Source organism: Numida meleagris, chromosome 18, assembly GCF_002078875.1.
Source record: "Numida meleagris isolate 19003 breed g44 Domestic line chromosome 18, NumMel1.0, whole genome shotgun sequence".
NCBI classification, from domain to species: domain Eukaryota; kingdom Metazoa; phylum Chordata; class Aves; order Galliformes; family Numididae; genus Numida; species Numida meleagris.
In genome coordinates, this window is record NC_034426.1 from 5,607,135 (window position 1) to 5,623,570 (window position 16,436).

General features: G+C 63.2%; 2 protein-coding genes across 4 annotated transcripts in view; one reads left to right on the plus strand and one right to left on the minus strand.

Moving 5' to 3' along the window:
• Positions 1-3,393, plus strand: part of HIC1 (HIC ZBTB transcriptional repressor 1) — a 5,461-nt gene extending 2,068 nt beyond the window's left edge. For both annotated transcript variants that reach the window (XM_021416089.1, XM_021416090.1), the window contains one exon: positions 63-3,393. In XM_021416089.1, coding sequence (XP_021271764.1) covers positions 63-2,008 — 1,946 coding nt within the window. In that variant the 3' untranslated portion in view covers positions 2,009-3,393. The remainder of the gene's footprint in view (positions 1-62) is intronic.
• Positions 3,642-16,436, minus strand: part of SMG6 (SMG6, nonsense mediated mRNA decay factor) — a 92,056-nt gene continuing 79,261 nt past the window's right edge. The window contains exons 16-19 of one of the 2 annotated variants that reach the window (XM_021416087.1): positions 10,756-10,909; positions 7,655-7,866; positions 7,366-7,447; positions 3,642-5,641 (exon numbers count right to left, since the gene is read on the minus strand). In XM_021416087.1, coding sequence (XP_021271762.1) covers positions 5,511-5,641; positions 7,366-7,447; positions 7,655-7,866; positions 10,756-10,909 — 579 coding nt within the window. In that variant the 3' untranslated portion in view covers positions 3,642-5,510. The remainder of the gene's footprint in view (positions 5,642-7,365; positions 7,448-7,654; positions 7,867-10,755; positions 10,910-16,436) is intronic. The other variant, XM_021416088.1, reaches the window with a different exon arrangement.

Consider the following 16,436-nt stretch of genomic DNA (forward strand, 5'->3'; position numbering starts at 1 on the left):
GACGCGCCCTCCCCTCCCTGTATCCCCTCCAGGCGTTGGGCTGACGGGGCCGTGTGTTGCAGGGCGGCGGGCGCGCGGCGTGATGCTGGAGGCCATGGAGGTGCCGAGCCACTCGCGGCAGCTGCTGCTGCAGCTGAACACGCAGCGCACGAAGGGCTTCCTGTGCGACGTGATCATCGTGGTGCAGAATGCGCTCTTCCGCGCGCACAAGAACATCCTGGCGGCCAGCAGCGCCTACCTCAAGTCGCTGGTGGTGCACGACAACCTGCTCAACCTGGACCACGAGATGGTGAGCCCCGGCATCTTCCGCCTCATCCTCGATTTCATCTACACCGGGCGTTTGGGTGAATGCGAGCCGGGCGGCGAGCAGAGCTTGGGGGCCGTGCTGGCGGCCGCCAGTTACCTGCAGATCCCCGGTTTGGTGGCACTGTGCAAGAAGAAGCTGAAGCGCAGCGGGAAGTACTGCCACCTGCGCGGGGGGTACGCGCCCTACAAGCTGGGCCGGGGGCTGCGCGCCGCCACGCCGGTCATCCAGGCTTGCTACTCGGGGACGCCTCGACCCGTCGATTTGCAGCCCGTGGAGCCGGCGGCCCCGCTCAACACGCAGTGCGGGGAGCTCTACGCCTCGGCCTCGCAGGGCACCCCCCTGCACCCCCACGGGCTGTGCCCCCCCGAGCGGCACTGCTCGCCGCCGTGCGGCCTCGACCTCTCCAAGAAGAGCCCCACCGGCCCCTCCGCCCAGCTGCTGCCCACCGACCGCCTGCTGCCCGCAGAGCCCCGCGAGCCCTCCTTGCCCCCGCGGCACGACAGCCCCCCCGTGAGCGGGGGGCTCCTGGCCGGCCACCCCGCTGCCTACAAGGACTCGCCGCCGGGTGGGGAACCGGGGGGACACCCCCACGCCGCCGACCCGTTCCGCGGCACGCCGCCCTGCGCCGAGCCCCCCCTGCCCCGCGGCGATGGGCGCGAGCTGATGTACCGCTGGATGAAGCACGAGCCGCTGGGGCCCTACCTGGACGAAGGGGAGGCGGAGAAGGAGCTGGAGCGGGAGGAAAAAGCCGAATCGCCGCCCGCCGCCCCGCAGCCGCGCTATCCCAGCGTGGAGAGCAACGACCTGGAGCCCGACAACAGCACCAGCGAGGAGACGGGCAGCAGCGAGGGGCCGTCGCCCGGCGACGCGTTGGACCGCTACTGCAACCACCTGGGCTACGAGCCCGAGAGCCTGGGCGACAACCTGTACGTCTGCATCCCCTGCGGGAAGGGCTTCCCCAGCTCCGAGCAGCTCAACGCGCACGTGGAGGCCCACAACGAAGAGGAGCTGTACCACAAAGCGGCGGCCGAGCAGGCCGTGCCCTTCTTGGATAAGGGCGGCGCGGGGCTGGGGGACATCCTGCGGCCGTACCGCTGCTCGTCCTGCGACAAGTCCTACAAGGACCCGGCCACGCTGCGGCAGCACGAGAAGACGCACTGGCTGACCCGGCCCTACCCCTGCACCATCTGCGGGAAGAAGTTCACGCAGCGCGGCACCATGACCCGCCACATGCGCAGCCACCTCGGCCTCAAGCCCTTCGCCTGCGACGCCTGCGGGATGCGCTTCACCCGGCAGTACCGCCTGACCGAGCACATGCGCATCCACTCCGGGGAAAAGCCCTACGAGTGCCAGGTGTGTGGCGGCAAGTTCGCCCAACAGCGCAACCTCATCAGCCACATGAAGATGCACGCGGCCGGCCCCGACGGCAAAGCCAAGCTGGACTTCCCCGACAGCGTCTACGCCATGGCGCGGCTCACCGCCGACCAGCTGGGGCTCAAGCAGGAGAAGGCGGCCGAGCTGCTGTCCCACACCTCGCACTTCCTCAGCGACCCCAAGGCCATGGAGAGCCTCTACCCCTTGGCCAAGTTCACGGCCGAGCACCTGGGGCTGAGCCAGGACAAAGCGGCCGAGGTGTTGGCGCAGGCTCCGCACCTCCACGCCGATGCCGCGCGGACCATAGAGCGCTACTCGCCCCCGTAGCGCCCGCCAGTGGGGTGGCCCTGGGGCTTCCCCGTGCCTCGGCGGGGCGGGGATGGAGGTGACGGGTGCTCGGCCCCGGAGAACTCGCTCGGAGCAGAGGGTCCCATGAGAGCTGCCCCGGGCCGGCTGGACGGCGCGTCCCGCCACGAGCGGTGGGGAGAAGCCGATATTCAGGGACTGACCTCCCGGCTCGCCCCGCTGCGCCGCCAGCCCGAGCCCTGAGGCTTTGGAGGACATGAGCCCGCTCCTTACCTCGGGGCTGTCCCCATCTCCGCCCACCCCACGGTGGGACCCAACGGAGCTCAGCTCTGCCGTGATGGAACCCAGACTGTGCCGCCATCACTGCCGCGGGGCCGTGAGTAGTTTGTCCATCGCGGCCCCCTCCTCCCCGGGGCTGTGCCGGGAGCTCGGGGACGGACTGATGGAGAGGGGCCACGCGGGGTTTTGGTGGAGTTCGGGGATGGTGGCCGGGGAAACGCGATGCTCCTCGACGCGGAGCGGCACTGAGCTCCCGGCCGCAGCCCTCGGCCGCCGGTGTTTTCGGGAGGTGGGGCAGGGCCTTGTCACAGACTGAGCCCCTGCGCCCTGCCCCACAGCGCTCGCCATCAGGGATGCCCGGGGCCCCGTGGGGCGGAGGGACCCCCGGGAGCCGCCGTCCTGTGGGGTGGCTGTGCCCTCGGGCCCACCTCTTTTATTGCCAAAGATCCCCGTCCCCAGCGCAGCTGGGTCGGGTCGGGTCGGGTCTGGGGGAGCCTCGGGCCGGGAGTTTATGACAAAGACAAAGCGGTTGGGTTTGTCAGCTACGAGGACGTGGGCAGCGGAGGCGCGGGGCCGGGGGAAGGGGCCAGGAGCAGTGCTGGGGAGAGCTGAGCCCCCGGGCCGGGCTGCGGTGACAGCGGATCGAGCCCCCAAGGGGCACCCCTGGCACCGCAGCACCCCCTCTTGTGACCCCTCCCCAAGTCTGGACCCCCCACCCAGGCCCGCGACCCCTCTGCCTGGGGCTAATGTGAAACTTCTCCCCTCCCCGCGCCCCCTCCTCTCCTTTGCACACGAGGCCCCGGGGTGGTGACTGTCCCCAGCCTCGCAGCCACTGTGCCTTACCCTGCGCTGGCTGCTCTGTGGCGAGCCCTCGCCCCCCAGGTGCCTGCTCCCAGCCAGGGACGGGCAGGGGTCACCCGGATCCCCCTGGGGCTCGCCAGCATCTGTCCAGAGCTGCCACCGGGCATCTGTGCCCATTCTGGGGGCCAAGCACCGGCAGCAGCTGCACCCAAAGCACAGCTGGAAGCACCCAGCGGGGTCTGTATCACGTCCGATTTGTACACGGGCTCCTCGCCCTTTTTTCTATAGTCGAAACGGAACAAGCAATAAAGTGACATTAACACGCAGAGCCTTGTGTCCTTCTCTGGCGGCCCCGATGCGCGGGGCTGGGATGGGGAGGGGGGGGATGTACCCCACGGGGCTGCGCTGGGGTGGGTGGTGTGGGGCTGTGGGACCGGAGGAGAGGAGCTTTGCTGCAAGCCCCATTTGCCTGGAGCCCCATTCATTCACAGGGAAGGCGCAGGACGGCAGGGACACGTCCCCGCCACCCCCATCTACAGCGACGCACCCACAGATGGCAAGCGAGACGGCGGGCTGCGCAGACAAGTGTTTAATACTAAAAATGCTTAAAACCATCTTAACGAAATCACCCGAACGTGGCCACCTCCCCAACAAAGGGCCGGGCGCAGGTGGCCCCGGCGCACTCAGCCCGGTGAGACCCCGCTGTGCTGCCCAGCCAGCCCTCCATGGGGCGAGCATCCAGCGCAGCGAGCAGGGCGGTGAGAACACGGCATCTCCAAGGCGCTCAGCTTTGACAGCTCCGCACGCCGCTTGCACCCAGCGCCGTGCTCAGGTGTGGGCTGCTTCCACGGCATCGAGCTGGGTCCCGCTGGGTGCTCGCGTTCGCCCGCGGCCGCTCCGTGTGCCCTCCTGCAGGTGCAGGTGCCGGCGCTGCTCGGGGATCCCGCAGTCTGCACCGTTCTGCACCTGCGCTGAGCCCTGTGCCAGGACACGTGTATGGTACAGGTGAGCACCGGCCCTGCTCGTCCGTGTGCGCCGCTGAGGCCCCGAGCCCCGCTTCGGTCCTCGCCGTGGGGCTGGCACGGGTGACAGCGGGCTTCCTGCTTGAACGTGCTCTGCTGCAGACACCAGGTCCGAGCCACCCACGCAGGAAAGGAAAACACCGAGCTCGGTCCTGCTGCATCCTCTGCAGTGCGCCGGTGGGAACCAGAGGTGGCCCTGGGGTCAGTCCTACTCTCTGCTGATGGGACTGGGGCGTGACCAGAGCTCCAGGGGTGCCAGTTCGTGGGTAAATGCTCCCTCGTGGCTTCTGTATCTGGAGCGTCATGGGGATGAGGGCTTGGCGGTGGGGACAATGTGACGTGGTGCGGGAGGCAGCGGTGTCCCTGCAGGGCTCGGGGTGACTCAAGAGGGGACCCTCACAGCTGGGCTCGGGGCCAGGCACTGCCCAGGCTTCACCAGCCCCGTCCCCCATCCCCAGACAGCCTGTCCTGGGCTCCTCAGGGACTCGGGGCGCTTTGCTGGCCTCATGCTGAGCCTTGGGCTGAAAACGTGGCTAAAAGTAGCAGTGTGGGAACCAGGGATAGGGGGAAGAGAGGTGGGAACAGGTAACGTCTGTTGTGGGAGGGGAGCAGAACAGAAAGCAGCTGCGGGGGGACCAGGGGTGTTCAAAGCCCTCCTCCCCCATAAAGCAGGCAGGGCACACACCTGAAAGCGATCCTATGCTGAAGTCTGAAATGAAACCGAAAAAGCAAACCCTGCATCAGAGAGGACGAGCGCCTCCGCAAGCAGCAGGCAGCGTTCCCCTCTGTGGGGTGGTAGCGGGGCAGGGATGGGGAACCAGCACAGCCTGAGACATGCAGGAGGAACAGGCTGGGCAGGGACGATGGCGAGCGCGGGGCACACAGCTGGGCAGGAGGGGACCTGCCCTTGAAGTCCACAGCATCTCCCAAAGGCTCAGCTCTTGGGGGCTGAGCGAGACCAAGCAATCCCAAAGTCGGCACCGTTGTGTCCCCGGTCTCTGCCCTGTACGAGCCTACAAACCCAAAGAGACACCGACTGGCGACGTGAGCTCTCCGCAACCAAGCAAACCAAGCGAAAGGCCGGCGATCCGGCACGGGGTCACCCAAAGCTTCCCTACGCAGCAGGGCTCTCCAGCTCTGCTCCAGCACCGCCCGAAGGCCGCCGGGACACTCAACGTCCCGGCCTCCGCGTGAACCATCCACGGCAATGACCTTCCCAGCTCGCCTGCACCCCCCCCGGTGGGGCGGGGGGGGGCCCTTCGCAGCACGGCCATGTGGGGTGGGTTGAAGACGTGGCGTTTATTGTTCGTTGCGGGCTGGAAGGCGGCGGCGGCGCGGTGAGGGCTGCCTGCGGAGCCGGTCTCCCACCGCAACACTCTGCGTTACTCACTCAGGGGCTTTTCCTCCCCGCTCGGCCCCCCTCAGCCTTCCTGGGCCCATTTGAGGAAGGTGGGGATGTCCCGCACCGGCACGTTGCGGGTCAGCGCTTTGACTCGCAGGTTGCGATCATCCGTCAGCAGAACCACTTCGCGGAGCAGACGGATGGGATCGTCTGGAAGGAAAGAAAAAAAAACCAGAGAGTGAATCCCGGACCCGTGCTCTCGTACCACGTTGTCCCCACGTGTGCTCTGCGCCCCTAAAACCCCACAGCCTCCCGGTGCTGCTGCTGCTGCCCGCTGCGGTTTTGCACCGTGGCTCGGAGACAACACCCCGTTTCGGAGGCCTCCCGCTACCCCCTTGCTGTGGTTTGGGGACAATCTGTGCGCTCTGCAGGCCAGAGCCCGCTGCCCAAAGCAGGGAGGTGCTCGGCGCTGGGAACAGGAGGTGCCTTCGCCTGACCCAGGCCAGGAAGACGGCCCGCGACCCTGGCTCCAGCAGGAAGCTGGTGCTATTATTCTGGCGATCTCATTATAAGATCTAAAACGAACCTCTCGTTCGAGAAGCTTTTGGAGTAGCCACTGCCACCGAGGCGTTTCTGGCTGAGGCTCAGACAGACAGAGCTGAAGGCTGAGAAATAGCTGAAGGGATCTTGCCCCCAGATGGATGAGCTGCCCCGCACGCAACACGCCAGGCTGGGGATATGGGAGCCACGCTTACGTGTGTGCGGAGCAGGGGAAGCATATGGGGTATGTGTAAGCAGCTGGGTCCTGTGACCAGAGTACTGTTCCTATGAGCACAGGAAACACAGTGCCTCTGAGCCAGGATTGGAATGGAAAAAACAGAGTTTATGGGAGCCCAACATGGGCCCAGACCGGCTGCGCCAGGAGCGGCAGGCTGAGGGGAAGGGGAGGTTCACAATGAGCACGGGCTGTGATGGTGCTGGTGGGGCCGAGGATGGCGGGGAGGTGGCAGGAGGAAGGGGAGCATGGGGCAGCTGTGGGGTGGCTGTGGGAGGGCAGGCCCAGGGCCGAGGGCTGCTGAAAGCAGGATTGGAAGGTTTTGTGCGGACACTTTAAGAAATGTGTAACAATAAACATCCTCTGCTCCGAGCTGGTGACGCGCCTCCTTGTTACAAACCAGAGGCTGTCAGCTTGTCAGGCCCCATTCGCCATAATCCACATGATTTCAAAATTCAGCATCATTTGCACATAAACATTTGGTGACGGTTTCTCTGTGAATCTGACAAGTTAAGCTGCTAAGAATTCGCGCTGACAAATGTGGGTTGATTTCTTGGGCAGCTGCTGATCTAATTCCCATCCCCACTGCCCTGGCAGCACACTGGGGCTGTCTGGTCCCAGCATCTGCTGCCAGTGCCAGCGGGGCACTGGGAGGAAAAGGGCAAAAGGGCTTCATCCAGGAGGCACCGGGGCTTGCAGGGGGAGCCCTTGACCTTCTGCTGCAGCCAGGGTTGTGGCACGCAGTGGCAGGAGATGGCCCTGTATGGGTAGATGGTTGGATTTGCATCTGCTCTTTCCACTCTGGGAGGATGAAGGGGAAGCAAAACGCCCTGACACGTGGTTTTATGGGCTCGATGCACACTCTGGAGGACAACTCCTACTAGCAGTTGTGCTGCCAGAACCACAAAGTGGCTCTGTGAGCGTATGGAGGGGTCCTCTCACAGGCTGGGGAGTCCCAGAAGGTGCACCCAGAGCTGAGCGTTTGGAAACACAGCACGATGGGCCACAGCCTGGGGCTGAGTGGGGGCAGGAGGTGACACCTCGGTGCTGAAAGAGGCCAAATGTGGAGGTGTGGGCTCCGAGGGCCACGAAAAGAGAAATGAGCACAGTCTGTGGGCTGCAACAGAGAAGGGACAAAGAGGATGTGAGGGTGTTCTACCTTTGTTAGAGGGCATGAAATCCTTGGCCTTGTCGTTGCAATAGTGGAGGCAGCAGGACAGAATCAGGTCGTCGTTATTTCCCTGGAAGAGAAGGGCAACGTTACTCCCAGCAGAAAAAAACAAACCAACCCTGCAGCCCCGCCACCCTCATTTCTGCATTGCCCTGGAGATGGTGTTGCAGCTCAGTGGAGACCAGGGCTGCTCTGAGCCTGCAAAGGGACAGGTCCCTGGGGAAGCTCCCAGCCCTATAACGTGCACGGTCCCTCCTTGCAGGGCCGTGTCCCTTACCTGCTGGCCGGTGGTGTCTTCACTGCGGAAGGAGATGGACTCCAGCTCGTTGCCTCGGCTGGTCAGAGCCCTCAGGCAGTTGTCACGGCCCTCGAACCGCTCCTCCAGGAACTCGATGGACTTCCTGGCTCTCTCCTGCACTTGGCGGGCATAGCCTGCAGCCCGGTGCTCCATCTCCGGGCCCTTGGCCAGGCCATCCAGCTCGTTTATCACTTCAAACAGGAAGAGGAGGTACAGTTACTAAGGGACAAGGTGCTCTCGTGACCCGCTGCTGAAATGCACGAGTTGCCAAAGCCTCAGGGCCGGGACGCTGGGAGCTGGCTCAGGAAATCTGGGTTCAGCTGCCGCAGCGTCCCTGCGCTCCTGGACTTGGCTGCGAGTCTGGAAAAGCTTTGCTGCCTTCCACCTCTGCGTGTCACCTGGCTCGGCCCCGAGAGCACGGGGACCTCTGCCCTGCAGCGCTCACTGAGGGCACCATACCCTGTGAAACGCAGCCGTGAGCCCAACCCGCACACCTTCACGTGTGACTGGGGGGGGGGGTCGGAAAACTGAGGGGTCCAGTGGATCTGGGTATCGTGCCTCCTGACCCGTGCCACACTGCCCTGCTCTGCTCCTTCTCCCAGCTCCCCGCGCTTGCTTTCAGATGCAGAAAGCTGCATGAGCACCGGCGTCACGTGCGGGAGCAGGCGGCTCCAGCTCCACCACTGAGTCCCAGCCCCGTTTTCACACCTGAAGCCGCTGCCCCAGGCTGCCCGCGGGGGAGACGCTCTCTTCAACACCTCACCCATCTGGGGCTGACACAGAGCTTGCACATCTGTCCTGACACATGTTGCTGAAGCCGAGCTCGAGCCTGGGATCGGGCCGATTCCCAGCCCGTTTGGTTTCACTGGAGCCTGTCAAGGCAAGGAGCCTCCTGTCCGGCTGCCAAGCAGCAGGCACACAGCCCCGGCGACCCCCCGAGCCGAGCAGAGCCCGAGGGACACCAAGAGGAACGCGCCCCGCAGCGTACCCAGAGCTGCTCTGCAGCACGGCGTGTGCGAGCAAGATGCGGCCGAGGCGGCTCGCGGCGAGGCCGGGCGCACGATGGTGTGTCCAGATGTGCACACGAGCATCCTCCCGTGCGTTCGTGCACGGGGATGCGTGTGCGCAGGGCCGGGCTGGTGTGCACGTGTGCGCGAGGGAGCCTCTGTGCGCGCAGTGTGTGTTTTAGCCATGGCTTCATTTCTGAAGATTGTTTCCGAGCTTGGAGCCAAGTCCTGAGTTCAAGTGGGAACTATGCATTCCTTGGGGGTTCGAGGAGAGAGCTCGGGGTCTGAGGCCTCTCCCCAGTGCTGTGAATCACTGCCCAGGGAGCCTGCGTGATCGCTCTGTTCCATGGTGAGACTGGCACTCACTGTCTGGGTATTCAAATTAAAGCTGCATGGAGCTGCTTTGCTCTTCGCTCGCAGACTGCTCCTCTCGCTACCGCTTTTAGCGACCTGATGCTGCCATTTCCACACAATGCACGGCTGGGTTAGGGGTGGGGGGAGCCTTGCAAGAACGGAACATCAAACAGGAAAAGCTGGTATTCCCTCCCGAAATCCGCCTTCCTGCTTCCAAGCTAAACAGGCTTCAAAGGGGAGGCTTGTTTGTGCTTCTGCACCAGGCCTGGCTTCTCCATGGTGGGGTCAGCCTCAAGGAGCACGGAGCAGGTTAAAGAGCAAGAGAAACAAACGGAACGCGAAGCTGCACGCTTAACCCCTTGCTGCAACCCTGGGATAAGCGGTGAGGAGTGCCCCGTGCTGGGGACAGGGCACAGCTCATGCCTGGAACTGGCAATGGGATGAGGCACCGCGGCCTCTGGCCCCTGGCTTACCCTGGCCAGCCCCAGTCCTCATTTTGCAGGTTCAGGGCAGCAGCACCTGGCTCAGGGAAGGAAACAGGGCTTCCAGCTCTCCTGCAGCCCGTGCTTGCGGGAGCAACCGAGGAGGCAGGGCCATGGCTCTAGGGAAGGAGCCAGCATTCCCAGGTGTGAGCACACTCCACAGCCCCCAGGGCTCTGCTGGCTTCCTTCCCTTTGCTTCCACACAATGCCCTGCCACGGCCGTGCCAAGCTGCGGAGCCCCTTGGCAGCCCTACTCCCCCTGTCCAAAGGTCCCATCCTGCCTCTAAGAGTCCTTCCAGAGCCAGACCCTGTGGGAAGGGTGGCTGTTGGATGATGGCTCCTGGGCCAGCAGAGCTAGGAGTCGAGGAGGAAGCCCCACACCTGCTCAGAGGGCAGGCACACGCTGTGCTGAATGGCAGAAGGTCAGCACGAGCGTACGCTTCGCTGCCTGCGTACTGGAGGTGCCCGTGGGGCTGCAGCTGGGATGAGGGCAGCCTGAGGGATCCGTGAGGCTCAGCCCCACTCCTACCCTGACCTCTCCTTCTGCCCCCGTGCTCCCCTCTGTGCCAGGTTGGCACCAGGGTGCAGCCGGCCCCACTGCGGCACTGGCCGGAGGAATGCTACCGCGAGCCCAGCGAGCGATCAAACAATCAGAGCAAAGGCATCTCACCAAATCCTCCCGCCACCCTGGGAGACCACCCAGCAGCACAGCCGTTATCTGCCAGGGTGAGTGTTTACCAATAACGGGAACCAGCTTGCTGTTTTACTGCGAGCTTTATAAGGATAAAAAGAAGGGCTGGGCTTGAGCAGCTCTGAGACGCTGGGACACAGGCTGGCCATTTGCTCAGGCTGCCTAAGCCCCAGCTCTGCTGGGATAAGCTATCTGCTTTGATTGTTTAACAATTCCTCCTCCTTGCTCCTTCCAAAATTCCCTCCAAATCCCATTTAACACCCGTGTGCCTCTCCCAGCCCCTGGCACCCCCAAATGCACCATGGGAAGAGGAGCTCATGGTGGGCAGAAAGTCGGCAGGAAGGGAAAAGTGTGGCATGGGGTGAAGAAGCAGCTGGGATGAGACATGGCTCCAACAAGTAAAAGCAACAGGGTCGTGTCCGGCACACACAGCAAGCACTGGGACCACACAAATGGGCATGTGGGGCAGGAGAGTGGGAGCTGGCATGGAGGGAGAGCCTGCACCGAGGGACAGGGAAGCCCATGCCTGGTGCTTGTGCTACTCACCGATCAGGGGCACCACCAGGATGAACTTCCTGCAGTCCAGCAGAGTTATCAAGCTGCTGAGGTGGTCGATGAAGCCATTGGTGTCTGGGACCAGGAAGACAGGTCTTATCTCCAGCTCCATCTGCCTCATTTGACTCTGGTCTTTCAGCACAGCCTGGGGGAGAAGGACACATGATGAGTAAGAACGACGTCAGCCCTGTGACCCATGGACACTGGGAGCAAAAGATAAGCCTGGTTGGCACACATGCCTCCTGCAGCAAGGACAGCGTGTACAGGAGGCTGTGTCCATCCCACCTGCACGCCCTAAGCACCAACTCCTGTGGGGCCACAGTGGGATGGTGAAAACCTCCAACAGCACCCTCATAGGAAAACACAGCCCTGCCCAAGCCCTGCAGCGGAGTGGCTGGACCAGCCTTGAAAGTGGAGTTGTTTCAGGTATTGTCCCATTTTGTAGGACTGGCAGTTGCCACGACTACCTCCACTACCCTGATACAAACCAGCAGGGAGGAAAAGGGGTGGATGAAAACATCTCAAGATGACAAGACCACCAGAGAAAACGAACCAGCCTGGGACACGAGTCATGTCAACAGCATCCTAACTGTGGGAGCCCAAGCAGGAGAGGTCTGTGCGGAGGGGATGCTTGGCTGAGCGCCTCGTTCACTGTCCCACCAAGTCCTGCACATGCCGTGCGTTTTCCAACAACATCCAGCTGGGAAGCCAGGTGGGTTCCTGCCCTGCAAACTCACAGTGCTGTCCTTGACAGAGCCCCATGCACCCATTGGAGATTAGAGGTGCTCACACACACGGGGAGGGTCTGCTGGGTCCTAGCAGAAACCCCCCTGGGCTGTACCTGGACCTCTGCACAACACTATTATTTGCCCAAATGGGATCAAAAAGCTCATGTGTTACTTTTGATGCTATCGAAGGACTTGGACTCTTCAGTAAGTCGCAGGCGTAAAAAACTCAGGATGCTATTCTAGTGCTTCCTCTGCTTAAAAATAGCTTCCCTTGACTCGCTGATGTTTGTTGCCTCTAATAGGAACCGGTCACCCATGGAGCACAGCAGCACTGTGTGGAACACATCCACCACGTGAACCCTTGTGAAACAGGGCTTGCACCCGCACGGAACACCCCGGGACCAGGAGGGGAGCCCAGCCCAGCCCAACCCTTTCTGCTGACCCCAGCCCTGTTCTGCCCAGCATTATGGGGGGATCTGACCCCTCTATGCCACACCAAAACCTCAGTTTGCACTCTGGAACACTGAGCTGCATGGGCCAGCAGTGGCCGTGGAAAGAAGTGGTTTTAAATCCGTTTTCAAGTGTTGTCATCTGGCTGTAAATCAAGACGCCTTGACGCTGCCACCTCCCACAAGCGTCTCCAGACGAGGCAGCAACCAGAGCCTTCCCCACGTGCCTCGCACCCATGGGCCCAGTAGGGCACTGAGGGGCAGCTATGGTGGCACCAGCGGCCTGATACAGGGCCACCATGACACCCCTGTGTGCTGGATGCTGCCTCTGCACGTGCCTTTACCCAACCTGGGCTGGGGTAATGCTGAGCCAGGAGGGGTTTGCTGTCCTGGGTGACAAAAGTCTGGCGAGGGGGCAACAACGTGGGGAAGGGACGAGATAGATGGCATCAACCACGGCATGGAGCTGATAAGCACTGGTGGGGTTTGGTGGGGCTCCTCCCCAGTGCCTGGGAGCACAGCGGGGAGATGCTCGACCCTGCAGAGCACCAGGCCCTAGAGAAGCAGCCAGTGCAGCACCAGGCCCTGCCACGAGGCGATGGAGAAGGGCCCAACGCTGAGACCCGAAGTGACAGGAAGGCTGAGCAAAACCACGCATCGCAGCAGGCAGTGACCACCCCAAAGAACAAGGAGGGGCGGCCCTGCCTGCTCCCCATCCAGGCGGACCGCGCAGGTGACGCCGGCACCGGGCCCCTCGTGTGTGGCACCGGCCCCGCCGGCGTTCGCAGGCCGTACCCGGCCGATTCCTGGCAGCTGCGAGCGACGCCTGTGCCGGCCGTCACGTCCCATTCCGCTCCCCGGGCCGCCCGGTGAGAGAAGGACACAGGATGCGCCGGGAGTGAAAGAGCGAGGTCGGCGGGGAGCGTGCCAAGTCCCCTCGCACAGCTCCGGGCCGCTCGGGGAGCCAGAGGGAAACTCGCCTTTGCAGAGTTCAGAGGCCGGCAGCGAGATTTATTTTTGTTTGTGTGAGTAAAAGGCTGCAGAAGCCTCTGGCCAAGGGGCTTGGGGGGGGAGGGGAGTGGCCTGTGATTCATGCAGACTCCGGCTGGCCCCCAGCCAGAGATGAAAGGGAGCCCATGTGCGGGACGGGACGGGGAGCGAGCGCCGCGTTAACCCTTCCGCTGGTCGGTGGGCACGGCCGCTGCCCCACAGCGCCGGGATGGGGCTCGGGGTGCCGGCCGCTGCGTTGTGGCGGTGACTGAGCCGCCCATCCCGCTGTGCCTCAGTTTCCCCCGTGCTGGGAGAGGACGTCGGGCTGTGCAGCTCAATGCGAGCGGGCGTGGGAGACCCTCGGTGGAGCCTCACCCCACTCTGAGTGCTTTAGGATAGATTTGAGCCTTATCGGGGTTATGCACGCTGCATGGCTCCGTGGCAAAGGCACGCTGTGGGGCTGGCACACAGCAAGGCACCCAGGGGAGCAGCAGCTCGCTGCTCTTCTTGGCGCTACCCAGCTTTCCTTTCTCCTCCCATTGCAGGCTCCGAATCTCGCCCGCCCGCAGCCTCCAGCCCGGCTGCGGTTCCCTGGGCAGGGACTTCTCCCAGGAGCTCGGCAGGAGTCGGAGGTGGCTCCCCCGGCTGCCCCAGCTGGTGGCAGCACTGAGATCAGACACTCCCGCTCGCACAGTCCCAAATTCCCAGCTCATCCATCAGCTGGAATCACCTGGGGGATTCCCCGGAAGCCGGCTGCCTGGCGGAGGGATTGACGTGTGAGAAGGGGACCGCTCCTTGCCACGAGCAAACCACGAGGCTGCGTTTCCTACAGTGCCACGGTGGAGAGACGTGCACTCAGAACGCAGCATGGGCTCCTGCCCAACGGGCTCTACACAGGGTACCCGAGCAGTGCCAGGCTGCCAGGCAGACCAGGAGCCACAGCCCCGCAGGGCTGGGTGTGGGATGGGTCACCTGGGGTCCTACCCCTGCGCCAAGGCTGTCACCCACCCCGCACCACCTCTCCTGCCCGAGCCGCAATCCCGCAGCGGGGAAACCGGGCACCGCCGCCCGCTCGGTCCCCACGCGCTCGGAGGGGACGAGAGGCGAATTTTCCAGGGGCTGAGAACAATGCCTCCTTCGCCTCTCGCTCGAGGGTTTCCTCCTCCCAAGGTTCGTCCGCGGCGGCGTCTTCCTCGGGAGTAAACGTGCCCCGTGCCTGGTAGCAAGCCGGGGCCGCCGCCGTGGCGGAGCCGCCGTGGGTGGGTGTGCGTCTTCCGCAGCCGGCAGGCACCCGCTCCCAGGCAGGTGCGTGTCAGCGCGTGTGCACCCGCAGCATTGTTCCTGCGCCAAGAGGAGAGCGTGAATGGGATGCGGCTATATTTAGCGGGTTACTCACACCACCGCCACAAAGGAGCGGCTGCATCTTAAGGGGGCGGCCGTTCCGTGGGCTCAGAAGGGACAGGAGCGTGGCTATTTTGGGAAGACATGTCATAATTGGCCGCCCGGTTAAGCCGCTTCTGTAATGCTCAGCAAAACAATAGCAGCATCCAGAGGAAGAGCCTGTTATGTTTCAGGTGGGATGTTTTCAACCGTTCAGGAAACTCGACCGCTCCCAGCGCGCAGCAGCGGCACAAAGGACAGGGGACACCGAGCAGCGCGGACCGAGGGACATGCCAAGCGCGGGGGTGGACGGAGGCACAGGACGTGGCCCCGCTCCACCTGCCTGCCCCGGCCTCTCACCCTGCACATATTCAGGCAGCACCCAGGTAGGCGCCCAGCCCGGCAGCTGGCTGCCACCAGCAGCTTGGGGCACACAGTTCTGTGGTTCTGGCTGAGCTGAAGGGCAGAGGCAGGCAGGCAGCGGCACAGCCACCCTGCAAGACCCGGCCAGGGAGAGAAGGGCTGCCCCTCGCAACAAGGGCTGCAAGAGGCTGCGACCTAAACCCAGTCTAGCCTATCTGATCCGCCCAGTGTGACGTTCCAGGATCCCACGTTGTGCAGAGGAACTGAGCTCACTCTGCTGGCCCCGAGGGCCACCCCTATTTGCTGTTCACTCTGCCTGGACCCATACTTCCCCACCAGCTTGAGCTAGCCAAGCCAGGGCAGTGAGGGAAGCACAATGAAGTCCAGATGCGCAGCAATGACCGCAGCAATGGCTGTGTGTTGGAGGCTACAAGAGGGACAAGCAGGGCTGCCTGGCCAGCACAGAGCATGGGACCAGCAGTGTGCAGGTGGTCCCCATTGGTGACACAGCTGGGCAGCAAGAGGTGGGGAGCACGGTGAGGGGAAGAAGGTAGTGCCCAAAAACCCAGCAGCAAGAAGGTGGGGAGAAGCACAACTCTGCAGGGTGCAGGTGAGGCCACCACACCACGCTCCCCATGGGCACACCAAACCCTGCCAAGGGATGGTGCGGGGATGGCGCTGGGAAACCTCAGAGATGTTAAAACACCGTGAAAGAAAACGTGTGGCCAAGAGATGGAGGCTTCACCCTGAACCCTGCACTACCAGGCTCTGCAGGAGGCACCGGGGTGCCTGGGCTCTCCGGGCCATGCCCCCATCAGAGCGCAGGGATGTGCACAGAGAGCTGAGGGTCCTGGTTGTGCTAAAACAGGAGCTGCATCTGCTGGACTCCAGTGACTACATGGGTCTGCAGCTCATCCCCGGGGTAATGAAAGGGGGACTTGGAGAGCAGCCGATGTGAGAATCCCAGAGATGAGCTAGAGCTACAGGATGAAGCCTACGAAGCAGCAGGTCCTAGGAAGCGTAAATCCCTCAAGAAAACCAGAGATCCACAGGTCACGGCAGGGAGATTCGAGGGGCGCAGCGTGGGGCCGGCTTCGGCCTGGCCTCCCCATCCCGGCTCTGGGCCGCACACATGTTCTGCTGCGGGCTGTTCCCAGCCAGCCGCGGCCTGGCTGACTCGAGCGAAGCCCCAAGGACTTTTCTCCTCCACCCAGGCTCCGACTGCACCTCAGCTCTCAGCTGTGCAGCCCCCGAAGCTGCCCACACCCTCATTTTGACCTCTCTCTGCCTGCGAGAGGAGGCTCGGGAGGAAGGGAGGAGCGGGCCGGGGAGAAAGCCCCTGACACATCAGGCAGCCCCCACGCTCCCCGTAGAACGGGCAGCGGCCATCCCGGGGGCCCCGGCGCAGCTGGGCCGGGATCGGCGCACGCTGCCCTCCCCGAACATGTGCAGTTCCTGTTTGCTGTGTCTGTACAAGGCGGTGGGAAGTGGGGAATTTACTTACACCTCCCGCTTAACAACCCTGGGAGGCTGGAAGGCTTCAGGCCGCTTTAATTTACAGCCCATCTCTCCAATCTCTCACTCATTCGCTGCTGCTTTCTTCCTTATTGTATTAATGTGACCCAGGTACCTGCCAACAATAATGGACTCGCTTGCGGGGGCGGCCCCTCCCTCCCGGCACAATTTATACCTTTGCCTCGATACGAATTTCTCAAAAATTCAAACGCGGGGGGGGGAAGGAAAAAAAAAAAAAAAAAAAAAA